We start from the raw sequence: 25,974 nt of genomic DNA on the forward strand, positions 1-25,974 counted from the left end.
CTACGAAGTCACATAACGCGATATGAGTGAAGCGCCGGATGGAATCTGCACAAGGAAGTTAATCAGCCAGGAAATGCGTAATTAGATCCAACGACAACGCATAAATACGCTGTCTTATCTGACCAGAATATGAACTGGCATTGTTCGACGGTGATAAGGATAACGGGATTCGATAACATTGAAATAAAGCACAGCATTTCATAAAAACACACGCACTACATGTATCCATCGGTGCAAAGTAGCGAAGGAGACCATAAGTACAGTAAAGAGGCTTCGAAGTCCAAGGATGAATAAATTATTCTTTTTTTTTCTAACATACTAGTACAACTAGTTGAGGGTAATTTGGGTGATTCAAGTATCATTTAAGTGAGCACAAAGGCGTAACATTCCATCGCGTAAATAGTCGCGGTCAGACGTCACTCGCGTGGGATTTCCGACTCTTCGTTTTACCCTGGAATGTGCGACAATTAATATGTATACACACGTAAAGTATATCATCTTTTGCAAGCACAAGCTCTATAACATTTGCGATCATAACAAGGTATTCTTCAGCATTTTACCCCAACGCACGGTAACCGCTGTTTTTCGACTTATTGTGCAGACATTCTTTCAGGGATTCTTGAAATTTGTCTATCTTTAGCGTATATCATCCATATCGAGTAATAAACCGTTCGCCCGGTAAATGCGTTTTCTTTTACGATTCAACATTCGGTCTGAGTCACCATTATTCACCTATAAGAAATTAGAGGTACGGTAGTCTGCACGCTCGAAATGAATACTGTTCTTGTTACACGTAACGGAGTCTTTTCAAATAGGTATACAGCGTTTTAAACAAAGAAAGATTTTTAGTCTCTCTCTCTCTCATTCTCCCTACTTCCCTGTCTTACGAAGAACAAAAAAAAAGCGAAGAATGACGACCGATGAAAAATGAGGTGGATTGACTGGAGTTTTTTCTGCATCGATGCTTGCATTCACCACATAACGCGCACATTTGCACATCAATGTGCCACGGGCAAGTGATGCAGGCGTAAGTGTTGAAACAGGCATGTCAGGAGAGCGAGAAAGGAGAAGAGGGGTCAGTATGAAGATTATTCTATCATACCATTGTATCATATGCAATCGGGATAACAGAAAAAAAAAAAAAAAATATGCGATGAGCTATAAGTACATGGATTAAATACAACTAGCAATTGGAATAATGTACGAAAAATGAACTTGAATTTAATAGACGGAAGTCTCCAACTCATAGATAGAGTATCGGGTTTGCATGTCACAGCTAGATAGCAGGCAGAATGAAAATATTTCATAAGTGTAAGAGATACGTCTCTGAACATTGAAAACGCATATGCGATAAATTATATGAAGCACGCAATAAGCAATTGCGCTATCCGAACTACGTGTGCGAATAACTCGTGCAGGTAGCTAGAGTATGGTCGCCATTTAGTGGCACGTGTAGGTGAGTGGCTCAGAGGCAGGAAAGAGAGAAAGAGAGGGAAAAGGCTTTGTCTCGAGGGGAAATTACCTTTGATGGTGAAGTATCCAAGTATGCTCTCGTTGCCGCCAGGATAAACGAGCATTTTCAATGAATTAGTCAAACTCCAAAGCTTGCCCGCAATGGTACGTATTTTTTGAATTTACCAACCAACAACTACTAAGCCGAAAATTATAGAGACTGTAATCTACACTCACTGGTTAAAGAAGTGAATGTTAAAGTACCATTGCACCACCCGGTAGCGTGAACTCCAGAAATCGGTCGCCGGGCAACGTTTCTTTCACTTGCCGGAAATTTATCGATAGTGATGCGGTTGTCGCGGTTACGGTACACTGAAACACTTTGTTCCATCTCATTTTTTATTACTCATCAAGTATCATCGCACACTCCACATTGATGAAAATTCAAACCACACATTCACTTGGACGCAAAATAACAATAGCCTTTACCTTGTGATTAAGGTGAATAAATGCAGACGATGATTCGAAACAGAGGTAACTCTCAATCAGGGGAGAAACATCCGATGCACACGAGTAATCCTAAGAGTTAAAATTCACCACTTGCAGATTGTGAATTACGTGAGAATTCCGGTACACAGGATGGCGTAACAATTACAATATTTCCGTCAGCAAATCAATTAACGTTCACTTTCACATGGAGCACAACATCGACTAATAAAATGTCTAAAAGTACACAGGTAGCAGAGAACAACGAAGGAACAAAACTGCAGAGCCGACAAATATTTTGCTAGCTTCGCACGAGGCTTCGCATGTCAGTGGTAGAAGGAGGAGGGGATGCGGAGATGGACTTTGTCAAGCGGTGACGGTACTACGTAGAAGAAAAAAAGGTGCGGGTCAGACGCGTTTCTCTCCCACGCAAAAATTGGTGATATCAGGCGGCGGGCCCACGTAAGAAATTTGAATGGTCAAGCCAAGCGATGGAACACGGCGTTCGCCTTGTCGTAGCCCGTGCGACACGCGCATGCGACGGCGAGTAACTAGCGTCGCGAGTAGCGCTTCGCTTCGCCCCTACTTCGCTCGCCGCGACCGGTCATGTGATCTACGGTGTTCGCGTGTGCGGGTGTACCGAGTGCCCATCATAAACGTACACGATCCAACCATTGTTACCAGTGCCTCGCCAGCGCACATCGACTCATAGCATGAGACGGTTCGATGCATCGTCACGCATCACACGCCACGCACCGCATCAACCTCTAGCGTTAGCCACTTTTTCTCTTTCTTCTTGCGCTGTCTTCTTCTTCTTCTTCCTACCGTTTTCGTTTTCATTAGCGCTATGTGATTATCGACGAGAAGAGTCTTATGTGGGACACGACTGCGAGCCAGACTCGTACTGAGTTCATCTAGGTGCACTTGGCTACTTTTGGCATTATGTGCCAAAACGGTAAGTGATTGGTCTCGGCGTCTTGGACCTCGCGAGGATCCATTAGTATCCGTCACGGTCATCGCAGGAATACTTGGGTTACTGAACTGTTGAGAGTTCAATTTTGTGTATTACACCAGCATAACAATTTGCTGTCACCAGCAAGACTCGAGTTCAAGTGATACAAGTCTAAGCACCTGAACAAGGTTTCGGAAATAATGAGTGATTGAATATATTCTAATAGGGCCCAAGCTTAAATCTGAGATCTTTGTTCTCGAATGCAATGTATAACCATCGCCGTTGAACGTACGGCATGCAGTACATGCTCGGGAATGTTACAGAATGTTCCATATCTCTCCGTTGTTGTTAGAAATAATTTTCAAACAATATAAACTTACGATCGCACTGGTTATACCGCGGTAACGGTAATTTCACCTTGGGCGTGTACAATGTGTTGTACGGAACCTGCAATATAGCGAAACCGTATTATTATTCGCGAATACTTTTTCGATGTCCGCTGACCGTCGTAATATATTTGCCAAGAATTTATCCCTTCTCACGAGGACGATCACCTCTGTGCCAAGCTGTTTGCTCCACGCAAACGTGTGCGTGAAATTTATACGTCTGTGCACCGCGCTCAAATAGACTACTCAAGCTCCTGTCGTAGCCGTACGATGTTGCTGCAGTAATTGAAGTTGTTGCGCTGAATTGCCAGCCGATTTCTTTTGCTGTGGTATTAAGTCTGTTGTCAAAAGAAAAAATCGGGGAACACAGCGTGATGAGACCATCGAGTCTGATGAGAAAAAATAAAACAATAATTGAGCTCTCCGCGTATTTGAATGTCAGAAAACCGAGTCAATAACACGCCCTAACTTTTAGGTATACAGCAGCTGGGAATAACATCAATTTTAACGCCTTTGAAATGTTTTCGTAAAAAATATCATGTCACGTCTATCGCAATTGTACTAATATGCTGTGAATTTGGCTTTAATTCAAAGTAGATCAGATAAATATAATCCAAATTCACGCTTAATAATTGAAATGAAATTCTAACTGGAAACGATGCAATTGTTTATTAGGTAAAATGCAATTGGCCCTTACAGATTCCGAGGATATAACAAAGATGCATTCATTGAATGAAAAAATTCACACATTTATGTCACTTCATGAATTTCATCTACAAAAAAACATGATTCCTCTTTTTAACGCCCTCGCATAACAGCTACAATTACCGAAGCAATTACGTATACTATAGTTATCGCTCTTCGGCAACGAAGTATCGAATTTACACGATTCCAAAGGCATCCCTGTCGCGAGTCCTTCGCATAGGTATGCTTTCACATACGTGCCTTACGGCACTCGCATAGACAGCGTCTATAGTAACAATCCCGTGAGGCGATATACACGCGTGTCCACGGCCGGTCAGTTCGTTTAATTAACTAACGAGCCCCGCCCTTGGTCACGCGGTGACCCTTACGTTCATACGTGTTTAACTGCGTTACATGCACGCTATCTGAATCAACCCCGATGTGCCATCGTTCCACACATCGTGTTTCCTTATATCTATAGTTATACATATATCCGCTGCAGTAACTGTCTGCTGATTGATCGCGCGTGTTTGCAGTCACATCGCTGTACTCGCAACCTTGGAAAAACGTCATCGCGAATTCAGAATCGGTATATACATAATTCCAGTCCCTATATTTCGTTTTTCAACTCTTATTCAGACATTTTTTTCCTCTCTTTATGTTACGCATTCACTTAAAATGTATGACTCGCACTTCAATCGTAGGTTTGAGGTTCACTAGATGATTTTTCAGTTCAGTTCGAATTGTGAAGGAACATCGTCCTCCGGGATACCGTAGCGACTCCTAACGAGAAGTAATACCTTCGCACAGCAGGGAGGATCTCTCTCCCGAGTGTTTACTCCGTATAGCCACCAACCTTTATTTCCGTAAACCCGCCCTCAATTCTCGTCTGCAGTAGAGTAGAGAATCTTTTCGCTAGAGAAAAAATTTCTCACTAGAGAATAAATAAATTATACAATTTGGAAAGTACTCCAGGCGCTGGCGCTTCTGGGAGGAACGCATTGGATGTGGTGAACGCTAGTTATGTCCTGCCGAAGCATGCAGACACTTCTAGCGCAGTCTTAGCGAAACTAGCCCAGAAAAATTTTCAGTAAAACCAGGTCATCCAATAATAACATAAATAAAACGTGAACGTGCAGAATTTGTTTCGGTGTTTTTTTTCTCCCTCTCTTCTTCTGATATTCGACATGAATTTTTTTTATCGCAGATGCAAACGACTAATTCACCATGGATCCACAAGCGGTAGACGGACGGTCGATTACAGGAAATATCAGAGTAATTACAGTTATCATTTGGGTCTGTGTATTGGTCGTAGCTGCTTGTTCAAGTTAACGAGATATTATACGATGTGGGTACAAAATAATCTGGACTGTCGGGATCGAATGCAAAGGTGCGCCGTAATCCTGATTTGAAAAAACGCGCGTATCTATGGATAACGGTTAGTAGTGAAGGTATTATAATTACAAATATACATCGTGCGTACACCTATCAGAAGTAAACGTTCATAAGTATCTACGCAGGCAGCCATCATAAGGCCATACTTTCGCTGTCCGTATAATAGTTACCCAATACCGATATCGGCGCCCATGAGGCTACATGTGTCACAACAAAAACTGAGCAAAGTGATAATATGAAAGAGACTTGAGTCAGGACCTGTGACAGTTGCACAGGCGGTTAGTAATAAACCATTAGGGAGAAGAGAATTTAGTAATTACGGTGAAGTAGCGCCCGCGGCGACAGAGCCCGTTAAGCGCTCGCGTAACCTTAAGCCACACTTCAACAGCCCAACCGCGGCGGTAATCGCAACTTCTGTCGTTCGCAACGAGTACAGGCAAAGATAGTCGGTTGCTGGCTTAGCAAGTCCCTGCATTGCCCGGAATAAAACCAGGTCACCATTCTCAACACTACGGATGAAAAATGGGGCTGAAATTGTCAGAACGAAACTTCTTCGAGGAACAGTTAAGCCAAGCGGGACGTTCTTACCCTTCATCCCCCTCTGAAATGAAAAGTATTTTCTCAAGAATAATTAGGTCGTTTCTTTAGGGTGCTGCGAAATGAGGAGAGCCATTTGGCAGCTGAAAAATTTTTCTCCGAGGGGGAGAAGGGAACTTTTTCAAGATTTAGTAAACAAAGACGTTATTCGATTTAGCACCAATATCTTGGTCGTGGTTTTCGTTGGCCGAAATATGCATGTAGCGTTAGTTGCCTAGGCTAAGGGGTTCCATCTTTTGCGCCGGAATTCTTACTGAAAAACTGAAGAAATGAAATTTTAATTCATATAAGAAGTTATGTTCTCGCACGTCTCTGTACTCAGCGGCGATAATTCTATAGCAATGGCATATTTCAGTTTCGCGATTTCTATAATTAAAGAAGACATACAAAAATCTTATAGCCATTCGCGAAGATTGACGAAAACATGTAAAATAGTGAATTCTATATCTACACCTACGTAATCTGGTGTGCAAAAATTTACTGGTCACGGCTGATATAAATGCCGCAATTTTGTGTATTCAAGCAAACGCGAATTTCGTTGGTCAATAAAGAGGTCGGAGAACAATTTCCTGAACATTTTCAATACACTGAACGCGCCGCATCTTTATCCGCGTTATTACCAAGAATAAGATGGTTTCGTTGTATATATGGTTGAATGTGAGTAAATTTGCACGGCGCGTTGATTCCAGCGCACTTTGATGGTCAGCTATACTCGTGAAAGTAGCCTGAAGTTTTATCCCCCGCCGTCGACTAGTTGTTGCAAAGATGGTACATGTATAAGGCTTCACGTGGCTGCAGGAATCACCGCAGCAATATCCCTGCAGCTGCTAGCAGAGCCGGAGAATATATTTTTATCCATTGCGGAATGGAAAGTAAAGAATTTCCGACGTCGCGTCCCGTCGCATTCCGCGGCCATCCAGCTCCACGGCGATCCTTTAAAGTGCACAGCGAAATCGCGACACAAGAAGGACCAAAGTTTGGCGCTCGTCCAGTGCTGCAGACGGTAGAATCGCACCGACCGCAAAATGTTTGGGACCCTTTTCAGACATCAAAAGGTCGAAAAGAAGCCCGCGCGTCGCCGGGTATGCTGGAGATAGAAGATTAGACTTGACTACGAGCCATTTTCAATTCTGAATAATCGACTCGGCAATTTTTAACATCACTCGAATAAGTATAATCCCGCTTTGACTAGCTCCTGGACATTTGACGCGGAGTCAGATTTGGTTCGGATTCAGGTAAACGAGATAAACGTTAGCGCATGGGTAGCGTCGGTATTGATTGCCGGACATTTGGTTGTTAGTGCAGATGGTGCAGATTAACGGGCAAATCCGGTATACATGGGGGTAATCAACGTGTAATATGAATGATGAAGTAATCATTTCAAAGTCCGTATACGTTGTGCACTTTGCCGAGGAAATGATACCGTGACTCATACCTTTAAATGTGTAAAAAGTCGCAAATATCTTTCAGTCAATTTCCGTGGATACAGAAGAGGAAACAAAAACAAGCGAACAAAGTAAGGCGTTGAATAGAAGAATTTATATTGAGAACGTCAAGCACTTATAAATTTTTTGCCATGGGATAACAAGAAGACGGGGAAAGTTTGATGGCGCCGATATGTCCACGTCTAGAATGAGTTGGGAAAGTTTTTCAACTTTCCGGTAAATTTTTTGTTTATCTACGCGTACGAATTATCCATCTTTTACGTGTAACGGAAACCAGCCACTACGACGATACCATTGAAAAATGTCTCCCCTTCCCAGAACGGAAATCGATCCATTAACAACTCCCAGAATTGGACAATTCACAAACCCTTAGTATTTGTCGTAAACTCACCTTCCAGATTGGCCATGGAAAATCTGTAGCTATCGATTCTCGGAGTGTTGATATCCGAGTTGAATGGTCTTAGCGTTGCCGAGCTGACGTTCTCCAAGCCCTGAAATAGAAAAGGAAAAAATCAGTAATCAGACACAAGGAGCAGAAGCAGAAAATTTCCGAGATATTTCATTGATCGAAGGAAGCTTAAATTTCCAATGTTCCGCAGATGACCTAGGGCATTATATTTATCATTTATTTAAATATAATTCTCATCGGCGAGATTCGCTCTCCTACTTCGTTTTAAGCTTTCCTATATAAATTTACACGTGTGTGCTGAGTGTGTATTAGAGATGCAACATTCGCGTATGTCACCCACATTCTTTCGGATTATCACCTGACGTAAGAAAATGCAAAGTGTGGAAGAGACATGAAAGAGAACAATGGTGGCGCCAGTGTAATACCTCTTGGAAGCGTTTGTCTCGTGCGAAAAGGTGTGGAAGGAAGGAAGGAAGGAACACAGGTGAAAGTAGAAGGTAAAGCTATTGCTGGTATCCATTTCTACGTGCTGAGGTGGAACAGCATTAGTCGCCGTGATATCGGCAGTCTCAAATTCTCTTCTCCGGCGACGAGCTTCCGCGTTTCCGAAGTTACCAGCTATGGATAACACGAGCGTGCGGCCATACCGGACCAGAGTACATGAAACACGAGGATCATAGATGCGCTCGGACGCCCCCCAGACACGACGCGTTCACTCGCACACGGAGGAGGCAGCGGAGCGCAAAGCCAAGCAGTTAATCGGGCAGTGTTCAGTGTTGTGTTCACCGTTCACCGTTCACCGTTCACCGTTCAACGTTCAACTTCATTCTTCGCTCCTCGCCCTCCTCCAGCTACCTCCTCGTTCTCCATGACGACGACAACTACGACGGCGACGGCGACGACGACGACGACGACGACGACGACGCGGTCGCGTCGGTCTCCTTGTTCTCTTTATGGAGCAACGTTTCTCGAAGGTACACATAACCGAACTATACCTATAGTGCATACCTATGGTATATACTTATGTATATTTGTACGAGCTGTGCGTTGTGTGCGTTCGTACAGACAAGTGTTGCGCACACTTGCGCACCCTGCGCTAAGCCGCGCTGGGCGACAACTACGGTAAACGTAAATATACTCAGTTGCGTGGGAGCGATTATTCAAAGAGCAGCTCAACAACTAAAGTCTATTATCAGGAGTGGAGTACGGAGTAGATATTTGTCTTTTTACTGGTTGAAGTCATCTTTGCTTTTTCACGGATCAATTGTCACTTTTGGTTGCGATGATAATGCGTACCGCGTACGATGGAAAAAGGTACATATAATGCTTGATGAGTTACAAGTTTCCCGTGAAATCAATTTCCATTCTCACATCAGCATTTGCTAGGACTCGTTTTCTTAGCAGGGCATATAATACGTGAAAGATTTATAACTCAAGGGACTCCAGAATGTTCTCTGATTGAGGAATCTAAGCTCAACTTATTTTTAATTCGTGAAAAGTTGGAATCAATTACCGAAAACAGTAACTATCTAAAGTTCACTCGTAAAGTCGTGAAAATCTGAATTACATTGTTAAGTGTTTATAAACATATGTTTTGTAGCAGATATACTGAGGAAGGCATCCCAGATGGAGGAGTCAATGAATTGACTTGTTTCGGTGTTAACGTCTAGAAACCTTACATCCATGATCTTGGTAGTTTAAACGCAAGAATAACTACAAAGCGTTTCACCAATTTTCTACGAGGATCATGATTCAGAATTTTGCTAGATCTAATTGAAATACAAGCACAATGAACGTCAAGATCCTTTGTGAGGGTCGCAAGATTCTGTGGCACATTTCTCAGTTGAGGGACGTTGACGAACGAGAAAGATATCGGGTTGAGGTTACGCTAACTCGTTTAAAATAAATAAAAATAAGGATAATGCAAAAATCGCTAACCTCCATAGATTGCTCGTTACTTCGAATGAGAAATGAGATCACTCTGCGTTCCTCGAGATCGATTGAGACATGCCTCTTTAGCCGCAGCGTAAGGGTGACAGTCCCTCGGAGATGAGATTTGAGTTATGTTTATTCGGATGGATCTCGGGGCGTATTATTGTGAAAGCATACTGTACCCCATGGAAATTTCACTCCATGAAAAAGATCAACTCAATCATTTATCCAGCCGGAATTGCAAGCAGTAACATTTCTGTACAAGCACGACTTGTGATAGCGCAATTGTTTCATTCGCTGACTCGTCAATTCTTCACGAAGCTTTTGCTTTACCTTAATATCACCCCAATGATAGGACAGATTAGGCCTCACTGCCTCAGTTTATGAATTGCTAATTGCTACTCGTTGAACATGCTTTGCATAATCGAATGGAAATCTTCACCCCTGAGACGTGATATATACCTCAACCCATCTGGCGGATTATACTCACGTGTTCGTGGATCTTATGGCTTTTCCAACGGAACAACTTATCCATTTGGTAAGCTTGAATGGCTCCGGAAGTAGGAAAAATCAAAGCCTTTTTCAACAAGTTTCTTTCCAGGTCATCTCGTAAGGTCCTATTCTCGGGGATCTTTGATTAAACCCGACGAGATCTGCCATCTCACAACCGATTAAACAAAAATGTGTGCTGTAGGCACGGTATTTAATCCAAACGTAAGTAATGTATGTTAGTTTATGTGATGTTATATTACAATTTGTTGATTACTTTCTGATTGTATCGTCTATAGTCAATGATGAAAATTGACAACTTTGTATAAAATTTCGAATGTAATTGACCTTGAATTGAACATAGAAGCGTTTCCATGATAGAAAAAACAGAGGCAAAGGAGGCTAAAGTTTTTAGATGATGCGAAAACTATTCATCGTCATTAATCATCCCATATATGCTGCCAAGTGAGGAAAATTTTATTGGAAAAACAATCGTGACGAGCTGTGTAAAACAGGTACGTAAAACACGGCAATGACATTACTCATTGTTATAAATTTTCAAACAGAGACTTCCTCAGCTTAACGGAAGCCAATAATTTTCAACCGTCACTGCAATATCTTTGGAGAACACTGCCAACCGAGGTATGTCATGTTACTGTTCATGGTTTAGTAGATATATTTCGGCCTCGCACCCGCCACTCGAAGTAGCTGGACCAAACCGAGTCCTCGTGCAGGGTATGGTATGGTCTTGACTCGAAATTAACTGGCTTTTCCTTATCCCCTATATACCGGTCCGACCCCGCGCACAAGACGGACTTCCGGTAGGGACGACTTACTCGACTGTCGGAGGCGACGAGACTAGCTTAGGCGAGAATCGAGGATGCAGCGTGGAGCCAGCACACGCAAACGCACCCGCCTACGCACACACTACAAGGTAGGTACTATACCCCGCCGGTCCGAAGCGGACAGAGCGCATGTGCCGCTATCGATTCCCTTTGCTCCTGGAGGATGAGAACGGGAACTCTCGTCCGCGTGCTACACGCCGATGCCCGGACGTTCTCGCTGTAGGAAGCGAAGGATTATCTGCGTCAACCGGGTCAACCCCTGCCGAAGTTACGGGCGTCAAAAACCCAGAATCTCGCAACATTTTTAGTAGGTTAACCCGTTCACTTTAAAATGAAAATACCGAGTCAAAACACCTTCATTTGAGTAAAGAAACACTTTTTGGACGATTTTGAGATATTTTGGACACGTATCACAATTTGAGGTTATTGCTTCTTCAAAATTTACGTTTTTCTCGCAATGTGAAAATAACTCTACAAAATCAATAGCGGCAATCGATTTGTCAGAAAATTTGACCCCTATTTCATATACTAGACAATTATTTAATATGTATTATATCTCGAGAAAATCGTAAAAAACGATAATAAAGATTGCACGCTACAGTGTGTATGAGAAAAAACGGGTTAACTGAATGCTTGCGGTGAATCGTGATAGGCGACTGATCCCTTGACACAACGCTCTCTTATAGTTCTTGAATCACGTTTCCTTTCATATCCAACTGTAAGAAAAGCTATACCTTACAGACGTGTATGATCGCAATTCAGCGTTCATTGTTTGTCTTGGCTCATTATACATAGATCTTTCCAGAAATTGTTAGTCGTTAGAATTTGCATAATGTGAAACACAACAGCCATTTTTATGAAAGTTATGAAATTTAACTTGAACATCACGGGGGAGTATGGTCGGAAGATGACTTGGCAGGGGAAGAGGGGGGGAGTTAGCTGTATAAAATTGCGAGATTGCCACACGGTGTCGGCTCAAGTTGATGAAAGCAAAGTAGCCCCTTTTTTCCGCCATTCATCAAGTCTGACAAAGGCTTTCTTCAAACACTAATTCCAACACCTCAGCTACTTTACGCGTAACAAAAACAGTCACCCCGTGTCGCATCATTCCGAGAGATTAATTGTTGGTGAAAGGGTATCCACGAACGGTTGTTTAATGAGCCGGAGTTGAAATTATTAAACAAAAAATACCAACGGGTAATCGATGATCCAGATTAACATATGGTATTGAATTACAAAATGGAGTTTTAAATAATCGCTGTAAATAAAAATGTAGAATGGATCATTGTAGTTACATACATTTCACTTTCCGTGGATATTCTATAACATGTGGGTAGATACTATTTGTCAAGATTGAGACTTGCGTACGCTATACGCACTTCACGAGAACTCGTTGAACCATCCAGGGAAAACAGGACACGATCGAAGCGGAATCCCGGGCAAAAAGGGAACCCTTGGAGCTGCGAGGGCTCAAGGTCACTCGTTTGTCATCCTGCACGCTTTGCTAATTGTAAATCTAGCGAATAGGTTAGAGTCCAAAACGGCAAGTCTGCTATCGAGGATGCGTGAACGATTTTACTAGATCTGAACGAAAAAATAAAAGGAGGTATATTACGAAGCATCGCGTGGCATTAGGTTTTCCGAAGAAATTCATGATACCACTTGCGTGCACAGGGAAGTGTGCGCCATTCAAGAATAATCCCACTATACTACAGGTATACATACTTAATTACTCTACCAGGCTGAAGCATTGAAGAACCCTGCGTTTACTTTTTGTATGATATTTCTGACTTGGTTTCATTCTTAATCAACGTTAATTTGTTGATTTTTATTTCCCATGCTACCTTAGACTGGGAGCATCGCCTGAATATTTTTTAAAACACAAAACAGATACTAATATTCCTGGGGTTTACTGTAATGACGTCATAAATAAAGTAATAAATTGTGTTTCATACACTCCTTCACTTTTATTTGTAGTCGGGTTCTTTTGCAATTTTTCCGTACAGTGGCTACAAACTTTCCTGTTGTTATTAAGGACCATCTGTAGAATGGTACACGCCATCCCAAAATTGCAAAAGTACATTTCATTATGATACGCACGCACTATTCGTCGGCCAATGACGTTCGATTGTTGGCTCTCCATTAGCTGCTGATTCTTCGCGTCGAACGAATTCCGATGCTATATTCTACGATCTAGAACGGGTTTCGCAAAGGAACTCGAAAATCGATAAGACGGGGTCTCCTGCTTCGCCGCCGGCATACCTGACGCGTATCTTGCAAACCTCTCCGCGTGAGGAACGAGCCTGCATGGGTACAATGGCCGTTCACTGCACCTTGAGACTTGCTTGTGCTTGCGCGATTCGATCGTCATTTAGAATTTTCTCCATCCTTTATCGGATTGTTCGTTGTCCTGGTCGACTTTACTTGCTGATCACACCGTATCGCTGTACCCGTTTTCAAAATTGTCTTTGCAGGGCTTGGTTTTCTCTGCTTGGAACTTTTCAACCAAGATTTTTTTCAAAAAATGTAAAGATAATGACTGGAAATCCATCAGGCGGATTATCTAGGTGTGACGAGTAGATTCAACTCCTTTTAACTTCACTGGGTTTCCGATCGTTGATCGAATTACGACACGCCGTTGAAGTTGCTAATTAGCGGATCAAGGAGGAAACTTCTATGTTGTTATACTTCAAAGAGAAATATCACAGGATTCAATCGGCAAGTCCGTATACCAATCCACCGTTGACTACTACGTGCATTCCGTTTATGATTTCTTCCGATGTTTGAGAGAAATATCGGATTTAGTTTTTTGTTAATCACTAATTGACGATACACGTATTTGTTTTTAACTTCATACCATGAAGATTTTTGAAAATCGCACAATTTTTATTTAAATATTACAGTCTGGTGCAACCCGAATATTTGTTTGTGTTAAATATGCGAGTTATCAGAAGTGTGGATCCTCCAGATACTTTATCTATCACAAACAGGCATTTATTAACAAGGGAAATGTTTGCGTATGGACAGAACGTGACCAGGCATCTTAATCAGCAAAAGCCGGGCTGTACGGTATATTCGAAAACATCCTGTGAAAGTTCCAGAACCCTCAGGTTTCAAAGTTCTTTAGTTAGTCGGTTATTGTTACAAGTCTGTGATATGCCATCCACACATCATACATAGGCTTTCAATTTGAGCAAGACCAACACGGCTATAAAAATCCTCGATGACGTTCGTTTAGTAAATCAATACTTAACAACAAGCTACCGAAACAGATTCACGTTATTATATAATAATATAGGTACAATGTAGGTGATTACCGATCGGCTGAAGTAACGAAAGGCAAATAATGGGTAATTTTCTGCTGCTACGTACATCTGGGCATGTCATCCCTGGAGAAGGGAGCTAAACGGTCAGTCGAACAAAAACGTAATACCCACCTCTGCGGGCCGGCCTTACTCTAGAGTATTTTAAATATATTTCGACAGCACATTAATTATATTTGTTCAAACGAATCTGTAGAAAAATGAAGAAGAATCTTTGAACGTATAATCGTTACTTGATAAAAAGAAATTACCTTTTTAAAACGCCGAATTTCTGTATCGTTTCCGTTTTTCTACTGCGCCGTGAATATTAATAATCTCCCCATGTCCAGCTGCGCGCTACTTCCGGTCGTCGATCCAACCACACAAGCATTTTCCCTTCAAACACTGCATCCTAATCTTTCGCCATTCACTGCCTCTTGCATCTCAATCAGACCCTGTCATATACCTATACAATGTTTACATGTCAACATAAACACTCCTGACTTTTCTATTAACTTTTTGATAATTTGCTCGCATAGTGGTAGAGAGTGCAGCAAGATTTGACGATTATACAATCTGTGGTATTCGTATAATTTCTTCCACTAAATTATTGTTAATTTTACGACAATGAAAATTAGAAACAAACTTTCCTTTCGAGAAAGTGATACAATTTTGAAATCACCTTTAAAAATTGTTTGGCAACTAGTGCTAAGTCCTTTTGTTACCAGATTTTTGGGTTACATTGGCGAAAGCATTGAATACTCGTTAGCTGGCATCGCGGACGAATTGACATCGTAAAGAATAACGAAAGCTCATTTTTCGACCTAGAGTATTCTCATTGATATATTTATCTTCATCCATCCGTAGTCACTAGGCACAGTTTTCTATTCTTATAGGTGCGTATACGGGGCAGCGGTTTTCCCTCCGATATGTGCTCCGGGAATTCTCCGAACATCCCACGGCTTTTGGGAAACTTTCATGTTTAATCGAAGGCCGAAAGCGATAGCAATGACACCCTTCTACACATCCATGCGTCCGTGCCTACACGAATAACTTGAAATTTCACACAAACACCTAGATACCCACGGAGAGCTAGCACATGCTCGCATGGCTATATTTACTCAGGTTCTCTCGCTCGTCCCTCCGGTGCATTACACTGTCGGCACTGGAGGTATTTTTGGCAACGTGATTCAAGTACGTGGTCGACCATTCAGACTGGAGACAGGCGCCAGCGGCTAACGTCGCGCCAAGATCATTTATTTACTATTATTCATCGGCTTACGAATATTCGAACACCACCGACCCGAATACGAAAGCTGCTGATGCAATGGGACGTAGCCATTCACTCAGGCTAGCCTTGTTTACAGAGTCTTGTTTGAGCCGATTAGAGTAGTCAATGAAATGAAAACAGAAGCTTGAAACGATGATCAATATTTTGTTATTGATCCACGTGCTATAACATTATGGATCGGAGTTTAGTTTTCCAACTACGAATGCAGCCGAAGAAACATATGAGGACGGAAACAAACGGACATCCGGTGTTATTTCTGAAAAACCGGCCTCGCACAGTTCGGAGACGAAGCTATAGTGATATTGGAATCCGTCTGATCTCAGGAGGTCCGATAACATCCAAATGTTATAAGGATAAATCGACTTTTATTCTTGCGATGAAAGATACCGGTTCGGACAGAGAAGGGATAGTTGATTTGACGCGACCTCATCTGCACTGATATACCTTTTTGCTGATTCCCGATATCTTTTGCCTCAGCCATTCGTTTTACTTCATGTTGCAAGGCTAAATCCGAATTACCGATTACGGCAAGGAGCGATAGTCGATATTTCAGAATTCAAATAACGGATGCGAATAAGTCGTGGGAAAAATGTATGTTCACCTGCTTTTGACACTGTCGTGAAGCCTGCTATTTCGATAATGGAACAAAGGCTGTTACATGTGCCGATATCAAGAGACACGCCAGAGTAGCAAATAAGAATATTCATTCACTTTACTACGATCAAAACTTTTTATCAACCTAGCTCAAGGGATTCTGGACACATGTAAATCCTATTCTTTGTGAAAAAATGGGTATGAGACCTCCGCGGTGACCCCAAGGAATCGTGTAATAAAAAGGCTAACAAAATAACGTCAAGTGAGTCGTCAAAAATATAGCTACGTACGAAAATGGCCGCCGTGAGCCATGCAACAAAGCCTTGTTAACGAAAGTGCGGGTGGGCTGACCGGCTCCGATTAGACCCTCGGCTAGGCGGGCCTCGAAAACTACCTGCTCTTGCCCTCAAGGAATACTCAAAAGCATGAGAAAGGTGTCTAGGGGTCTAAGCCAACTGAGGGTCTCTAAAACCAACGGTTAAAATAATACTCTTAGTATCTTGCCTCGAGAACTTTATGTACCATACGATTTTTAGTACAAATACTCACGTCGATCTTCATATTTTCCTTCCAATTTTTGTTTATAATTGATGATGGATATTCATATGCGCGTGAACCCTTTTGGAAACTTTTTATCGCGTACGTGATTGGGTGGATAATTACATTGAGATAAATTATCACAAAAAGTGTCTGGTTGATTAATGATCCGTTACTTGGGTAGACAAAGTTACAGTAATAGGAAATCACCATGCTTCTTTCCGTCGTTAGGGGTGCCATTGAGAAGACTTCACATGACGGCAGTTCTATATCGGTGGCATCCACCGATGCAGGCGTAGAGATATATTTTTTTTTTTTTGCCTGTAAAGGTATCGGGTGCACCACCTTGTCAAAAACTGTCCAAAAGTATGGATTCTGAGTAGCTGAAAACCTTAACTCAATCTAACGGGTTTTGGTTAGTGCTAAATTCGTACGCAGCGTAGATTTCATGAATGCCTCGAGAACGAGACAAAGAGAGACGTGACAATACCTGAGTGGTAAAGCGGAAAAGAGCCGAAAGTGAAATCGAGGGGTCCGCGGCGACTGATGCCTGGGTTTTTTTTCACCGCGGTGGAAACCGAAGCTAAGGACGAGGGTGGCGAAGGCGTGGGCACGGGCTAACGCGCAACTCGTCTGCAGGCATCCTGCAACAACGAGTTATACAAATGGGAAGGTTTTGTATTCAGGATGCAACGCAATCCACAAAGAGCAGCAACCATCCATAGAAGAACCACGCCTTGAAAAATTAAAAACACATCCCCGCACTGAGCATGAATGGTCCTTTACTCGTGTTGCGTAAAGACGAGGATCGGCGCGAAGTGCGCAACTGTAACACAAGAATACGTGCGAGCGTATAAAGAACGCTAGACGCTCAATTAACCATTTTCAGTTTTTCAAAATGAACAAAGGGTTCTCTGCTGGGGGAACTCCTGAATATATCTGGTCCGCCACTTACTTGCCTCTTCTATGGTTTTACGCATGTCTTCGTGTTTTGTCAGTCCGTTTTTTCACTGTCTAATAGAGTTAAGTCTTATACTCGGATAGTGACTCCTTTCCAAACTTTGAACCACACCAAGTCCATCACCGTTCCAAGCTTTGAGGCAACTTTGGAATATTGTAAAGGTGTTGCGCAATTATCGTGATGAATCCTCCGTCGAGGTGGTATCATATGATGAAATCCAGCTTTGCAAACAGGTAAACAGCCTTGTAGCAAGAATGTGAGCTAGCTTCACCGTCTGTTTCAACAATAGCAGCTATAAGTTGAGAAGGTTGAAAAATGACCGGTTCGCATAAGAATTTGGATATCTTTCACAGCTTATGCATCACGGTACCACACTACGTGGGCACGCATAATTTCCCTTCGTGCCGCAAGTCTCTTTAGCCAAGGGTCTACTCTAGGCCATAAGAACCTCTGGCTAGACTCTATGTACCGGGAGTGCGATCAGGTGTTGATCTGGCGAAATCATTCACATTACGAAGCACTACCGTATTCTTTGTTAACTTACACCTTTAACTAAAGGTACTATTGAACGAATGCTATGTGATATTTGTATTCATTATTTTTTCGCTTAATTTTTTATAAATTTAACAATTCGTACTCGCCTCATTAGTCTATCGAATTAAATGATAACTCTACGCAACATGAAGCTGACAAATTCTGGATGGAAATCAATGCAATAAATATAAAACCACACTTCAGAGTAGACCCAGTAATCTTGTGTTAATAATACGGACTATGTTAGGTATACTGACCATTATATCATTTCGGATCGCAGATGCAGCACCATGCCGTAGAGCCATCGGCGTAACATCTGCTCTCTCTATTAGACCTAGGAATTGGTGGTGACATAAATGAGCACCACTATCGACTGGATTAGCAAAGACAATCAAAATGGCGTCCAGACGCATGGATAAGCGACCGAAACACGAATAAATTTGACCAAGCTTAAGAAACAGCTGTTAGACATCTGCGGGTGACGCAGCTCGCCAACAGCAGCTCCGTGCTTTATTTCAGTGGCATTACTGCGTTACACATAAAGCAGTGAAAGCGTGCAGAATTACGTGTTTTTTTAGCAAAGAACGAAATCGATTACATCGAACTACAAATTGTCCGTAGACAAAGTTGGAGAATAAATGTTTTCGCGTTTGCAACACTTTACACTATACCTATAGTTTTTTAAAACTACGATTTGAATTATTTTCACCGGCATCGGTACTAATGGACTCTGTACCTTATGTGCCTGATAAGTGCGCGAGACGTATCACCAAAATCATGGTGAACTAAAAATAACCACCCCAATACTGTTAAGTCTTGCGCATGCCTACGAAAATAGAATACTGCAGAACTTTCGAACGATAACGTTAAGAAAGGGTCTGGCCTGTGAAGATTTTTCGGGACGCGATAACCTCTACACCAAATGTACTCTTTAACTTGACTTTCATCATACACAAATGAATAGCCATAAAATGCTGCGTTCAACAGAGTCAGAAGAATTCTCGTACAGCAACAATTACTTAATTACGATGTTTTCTCGAATTTTCTTGGCTCGGTTGATTGTTTGGTTTTGTCAAATCAAAAGCCGTGGTCTCACTCGAGGAGGGCATTATTCTGTGTACAATGAACCACATATTTTGATGCAACTTAAAACTTTCGTTTCTGGTTGATCCCCAAGAATTAGACTAGAGTTTACATTTCCATATCGAGTAGTTCAGAAGATATTCGAATTTAGAAAAATGAAAACAATTATCCATCTGCCAAAGTTTTTCAGCTCGATATTTATCTACTGCCGAATCATTGCAAAGCGGAAACTTACTCCAAGATAAGCCGACAACCGCAATCTTGAGCAGCATATTCTACACCGGCTGTGTTCCTGTCCTCAAAAAGTTGTTCCTTTCGAACTAGGCTGTTCTCAATATAATAATTTCAACCCGGAAATATGCAGAGACGTCGGAAAAATTGCTGTGACTCACCACGGCGCATTATTTTCCAAAGGGCTATAATTCGAGCAAGTCCAAACACAGGAAGTGAGTATCACGAATAGAATGGCGCTGTAGCTAGAGTGAAGGACGCGAATAGCCCTAGGGGTGGCTACGTAATGGAAAACGCAATGGAGGGTCGATGGCGGTGACCCGACCCTACCATCCAAAGAGTCAGGAACTGCAAGCTTACAACGTCCCGCATCCCTAGTTCTGTGGCTTCCTTAACTGGCAACGTGTTGCTGAAGGACTGAAGAATTTAATTAACTGAACGGTAAACTCCTTATCTAAATTTCATCTTCCTCCACCCTTGTCGACGTATATAAGAACGGTAATTGACAAATTACCGCAAGATCTTCCTCAAATATTGATGCTTCAAAAATAATCTGCGGACATTTTAAGGAAGCTATACATGCGAGACATTGAACTTTGCATTCCGTATATAATAGAAGCGATAATTCTCGGGCTGTAAGAGGAGCACGTGAAATGCACAGAAACATACATTTTTGAGGCATCAGGACTATACTAAAAGTATCTGTTTTTCGCATCACGGTAGTTGCCTTGAATATAAGTAAAACGAAACTAACGGTTTTCTTCCGGGTGATCAACCCTTTTCGAAGGACGCTCACATAGGGTGTTCATTGACGACACAGCGGAAGAGGATGCCTTGAAAAGCATTGAACACGGTGCGTACATACGTGTAAAAAGATCAAAGAACAAAAGTTGTGATAAGTGGTTCCATAAATGGCAACTCGAGTAAGGATTAAAGCCTGGAAAAAAGTATACCTCTTAAGGGTGGGTGAGAACGATTGGAAAAGAGAATAACCATTTGGAAAAAGAAGAAACTGAATTATGCGCGACAGTTGTAGGAATTTGCTGCTGAATCGGAGTAAAAATATTTGTCAACTTGCTTAACGCTACCGCAAATCGTGCGAGGCTCCCCAGAAATGATTAGTTCGTCATCGCCGAAGAAACAAATACTTTGATTGAAGGCCGATCAATAACTCATAAACCGTACGTCATTCAAAGCACGTTCGATTTCGTGCTCGACATTATGACAAATCATGGACCTTGCAGTCAACAGAAAATTAATATGGCAAGCACGCTATTCAGCAAAATTGAATTCGTGTTTTTATTTCTACCGCTGTGGCACACAATACTATAATTCTTTGAATCGGCATTCTTCTTATGCCAATTTGAATGTGAAATGCTTCCAGTTGAACTTTTCCAGCACGTTTCTCATTACTCTGATGACAGTAAACACTTTACATGAATAGCTACTGTTTACAGCTGGAATCATCTAACCGCAAAACGTGACGTCATCGCGGTAATGCGTACACGTGTTCAAATTACACCAAACCCTGAAGATGCGGGTTTCAAATCTGCTATCTCTATGCCGCAAGGCCCCAATGAACAAACAAGTTAATTAAAAATATCTTTTTACCAGATGGGCGGTAAACCATCACGCCTTGGTGAGTTAATTTCCAACGGAATGTTTCAAAAAGTGAAACATTGTGCAAGGTGCCGTAAAGCTTATTCAACCAATTCTATGAGTTATGGAATGTCTGTTGTATCATTAAATGTTGGACGAACGAAAATTAAGTACAATTTATACATTCCCGCTGACTAGAATCTCAAGAGTCCGATAAAATTAAAGAAAAACAATGTAATTATGCCTAAATTGTAATTGACGAGTTTCGAAGAAACGAGTTTATTAAACTAGGTTATTAAAGAAAATTCTTTTTCCAGATACATCAGTCTGTGAGCAACTTCAAATGAAAATAAACGGTGATTTTCCGCGGTCTCGCGTCGGACCATCGCTTCTTTCTCTTCCGAGTTACACGCACTAGTGTCGGAGGAAAGGCGGTTGATAAATGGCATTCTACGGTACACAGCGCCCTAATCAGGAGACTTAAGGGCCTGTAAGGTCCGTGTAAGCTCTGGGCCTCACGGCACAACCCACGACAGCGTCGTTTCACGAGAGAACCTTTCTTTCTCTCCTTCTTCGTTCTTTCTCTCTATGCGATCGCCGCGTGTATATACGTATACACACAGCATACGCATCTATATATTACATGTATATGCTCGCTAGTAAAATACGAACACAAAGACACCGGCAACTAGACGGGACCGGACGGTGAATTACAAAGCAAGGCGTCGTGACGGCAACGATATCGAATCTTCCAGACGTCGTTCTAAAAATATCCAAGCTCCAGCGTGTTGCCGCCATCGGGACCCTTGGCCACGGGGCCCTTCTCACTCCCGATGCTGATAAATTCCTATAGATATGTACGCCGTAACGCGTTTACGCTATGACTACAACCAAAGGCCTGCAACATCCATGCACGGTGCGCTTCCGAGGAGAGAAACTGATATAAAAGCGCATGATTTATTGTTATTCCTAGATGCTCGCGGCGATCCCTCGCATGGAATGAAATCCGCGTCGAATTGTCTAGTCGTATTTTGACAAAATTTCATGGAACTTCATTAAAAATTTCATGAAATGTATGGAAATAGAAAACGAAATGGATACGAGAAGAAAACAAAAAAACACATTACGGGGCAAAGATCCTGGCGAGATGACAAAATAATGAGAATGATAGAAAAAATGGTAGGCGCATGAATAGCAAGTAAGTCGCTCACTAGCCCGCTTTGGTTGTCTCAACTCATTTCATATTTATAAGGCTCGACCCACGGAAAATGTCTATCCACATCGTACATACCTACCTAGTAGATCATTCGCCAAACTAACCTGAGCACCCTCATTCACTCTTCACATCCCGTGTTCATCTACTCCAACCTATACGTTATAACGTGTCTATAGATCCGATCCGTAAAGTCTGCAATTATGGTACACCGCGCCTGGTTATCTAATTTTTCCATCAGTCTTCTCATCTCCAAACTCATAAACCACGTAGCCAATGTGCATTATGTATATAATTCCAGATGTGATTCTACTTATTGTGCAAAAAGGAAGCATGAAAAAGTATTATCATAATGATAATAATGGTAAATAATGGGACTAATTTGTTTACCACCCGCTGCACTGCTCCTTATATTCACTAGCACGCATTATGTGATCCAATATGGGTTATTCTGCGGAAAAGAGGAACACTTGTTATTAGACATTCCGCCACTCCAAGCCCAAATTTATCAAAGGGATACCAGCTGCGTTCTCCTTTTAATGCAATTATTGCCTGTAATGTATACGCAGCATTTCTGACTATCCGATTAATGCGCTTGGTCGAGATGTGATAAGATCTCATGGTTGCAGACATATAATTTGTGAATAGAGATACAGCAATATCGCGGTTAGAGTTTAGTTAAAATGCTAGTGAGTTTCTGGTCCCCGGAACAATAGTTAGATATCTCGTTGGTAATAAATTTCAACTGATAAGTCGATAAAACTTAAACTATGTAAAAGAAATTAAAGTGCATTAGGCTAACCAAAGAAAAGGAATATACAGTCATTGCATAATAATAAGGAATCCGTGTCCTATACGATATAATAACTCTGCCTGGAAAATAGTAATGAATGCCATCTATTTTCGAATAAACTACATAATGGATTGGAGGAGAATAATTTTTTTAAGCACGTACCACAATCTCCCACATAGGTAAAAATCTTACACCGAGTACTTGGACCTTTCGAACCTATTCACAGCCAGTTTACCGCGATTTACATCACGAATAGCGGTGATAAGTTTTCTGGCTAGCGCGCGGAATGAAATGAGTCGCCGGGTAGAGAAAATGAGGGAAAAGAGATGCGGGGGGTAAGAGAGGGTGAAGAGGAAGGCTTTCGGACGATGAGTCACGCTTCATCCCCCGCAGGGGGTGAGCTCGCAGAGCCGGATGACTCGATAGGTGGATGGCTGGCTGCCCGGCTGAGCTTTCCCTCTTACGTGTTCAATGCGCACACCCCGAGGACACTCTGATCAAAATTGTAATCTTTTGTTCATCAGTCGCTTGATTTGTCGATAGCAATGGGAAAAATGATAACGCGAGTTTTCCAATCAAGACGAACATGCTGCGGTGTATAGGTATAGGTATAGGCCGTATCCCGAGAATCAAAACGGAGGACACCGACGGTTACTAGAAGAATATTGGAATATTCAGGGAAATGGATCCAGAGACGTGACTGTGGCTGTGACTACGCTTACGATGCGAGAGACAACGGTGATTCATCCTCCAGAGGGCAGAGGCGTGCCGCTGGTACTGCAACGTTGTCAAGTTTTCTTCTTGCCGCGTCCGCGCTGCATGCAACATTTCGTACCGATTCGACCCCTTGCTCCTCACCTAGATAGATGGTGATACGCAAGTCACAACGATACGGAACATGATTATTCGCCGAAAATCATTCCAAACGGGCGAAAGAAGAATACTCTCAAGTCCCGTCCACAAAATTTTTTGGCAAGTGGGAAACAGAACCAACTCCGAACCATATCCAATTTTTCATGGAATTCCACGATCCTCTACGGTCATAAAGCGCTTTCGTCACATTGTTTTCGCATTACAGTAAACGCCGATGCCATAAACCGGTGTCTTCGACCGTTCACCAACGTACCTACACATCGGCATATACTAACTCTCCTCACACAAACCCTGTGACAAAGCCCGCAAATGTAGTGGAAGAAACGAGGTGGTACTTATTAGAAGGTAAGTTGAGTAAGAGACCCTCCCCCTCATCGCCCTCGACCCCTCTTACCTCCCGGTAGAAAGGTGTGCACCGTATGGCGTGTACATATACGTACCTCATACCTGCATCCATCACCCGGTGGGGTGAACACGTGTTCACTCCTATTCTTATTCGCGTTGGGTTTTATGTGGAGGCCCCCCAGCGGAGCCTATAGTTTCGATTGGTAATTACCGGTAAATTAAAGCGGAGTGTTTATGTTTCGTTCGAACATAACAAGGTGGCTTGTATTGTAAGGCTTCGGGAGATAAATACATAACGAGCTTGTATTTCATTTGGTGAAATCTCAATACGCTGCGGGTGAATTGAAGGTATTGGAAAGCAATTTTGACGATAAATTTCGTTCCGAATTCGAGGAAAGTTTCAAAGTTTTGTGAGAATTAATATGACAGGATAAGGGAAAGGTCAACATACCATTCCTTCGTCGATGGATGCGTCCTCTTCAAACTGACAATCGTCATTTTCTTCGGTGCATGTTATCAGGGTGGAATCTTTAGCTGCCTCTACCACCGAGTCGTTCAATTCTACTTCCTCGCTGCAATTTTCATGCCTCCTAAGCCAATCCATATCGTGAGATAAAACTCTGCGATACTTGTTGGAAAATATTGAACGAACACTGTTTCACCCTCACCCTTCGTTCAACCCCAAGTTGTTATTATATGTGTCAAGAAGCTTGTCGTACTTGATAAATTATCTTTACGACTCATTTGACTTTCCAATCTACCCGGCATTGGGTTGCTACTGAAAAACACGTCGAATATCCCACAAGAAAACTACAGCAACGCAGGAGCCTTAGGAACTTAATAAAAAAAACTGGAGCACTGCACAGAATCGACTACGAAACGAGATTAAAACGGCATTATTTCGCGACACACTTTCACCCCGGACACCGAAGGAATCGATTACGCTTTTCGAAAAAAGGCAATCAGGTAAGGTAAGGGGAAAGAAATGACAGGAAGTGAAGCGATCACCAGCCGTCGTGGGTAACTTGTGGCACGACGCTAGTACTCTGACCGTGTGTACGCGAGTTCGTCTGGCAGAGAGCCGGCTTGCCGAGCTCCGACCGTCCCGACCGCGCGGAGATTGGCGGGGGCGGACTTCTCTCCTTCCCCCTCTGCCTCACCATCACCCTTACCCATCCAGCCATCCCCATTTCTCTCCCTCAGATCCGTCCTCTCTTTCTCCTTCCTTCCCTCTCCCTCTCTCTCTCGGGTTCAGGGACGATCCTTACTGCGGATCGGCTGGTAACACGGTGCCCAGGACCACGATACGCGAACCACCCGAGGAAACGTGGGTGCACGTGACGATCGGGGCTAGAGGATTGGTACCGTTGTTCATAACGATAAATTGCAAATCTAAAGAGTATTGAATTGGATAAACGCAGAGGATGTACACAACAACCGAGGACTGCTGGGGATATGAGAAACCACGTCAAGCCTATAGTTAAAAGATTTTCGAGGTTCAGTTTCTAAGGAACCGCGGATCGAGAAAATACTTGTTGATATCATT

The 25,974-nt window shown here is 42.4% G+C and overlaps 1 protein-coding gene across 6 annotated transcripts in view; it reads right to left on the reverse strand.

Moving 5' to 3' along the window:
• LOC124408481 (amyloid beta A4 precursor protein-binding family B member 1-interacting protein-like) overlaps positions 1-25,974 on the reverse strand; it is a 74,788-nt gene that overhangs the window by 6,966 nt on the left and 41,848 nt on the right. For 2 of the 6 annotated variants that reach the window (XR_006929446.1, XM_046885427.1), the window contains one exon: positions 7,789-7,888. Coding sequence is in view for 4 of the 6 variants with exons in the window: in XM_046885427.1 (XP_046741383.1) it covers positions 7,789-7,888 (100 nt within the window). In the remaining 2 variants the exon portion in view is untranslated. Of the gene's footprint in view, positions 1-1,522; positions 2,375-7,788; positions 7,889-10,228; positions 10,529-24,879; positions 25,192-25,974 lie in introns of those variants that run through there. The other 4 variants (XM_046885426.1, XM_046885428.1, XM_046885429.1 and 1 more) reach the window with 4 other exon arrangements.

This window comes from Diprion similis, chromosome 8 (assembly GCF_021155765.1).
Source record: "Diprion similis isolate iyDipSimi1 chromosome 8, iyDipSimi1.1, whole genome shotgun sequence".
Classification (NCBI taxonomy): Eukaryota; Metazoa; Arthropoda; class Insecta; order Hymenoptera; family Diprionidae; genus Diprion; species Diprion similis.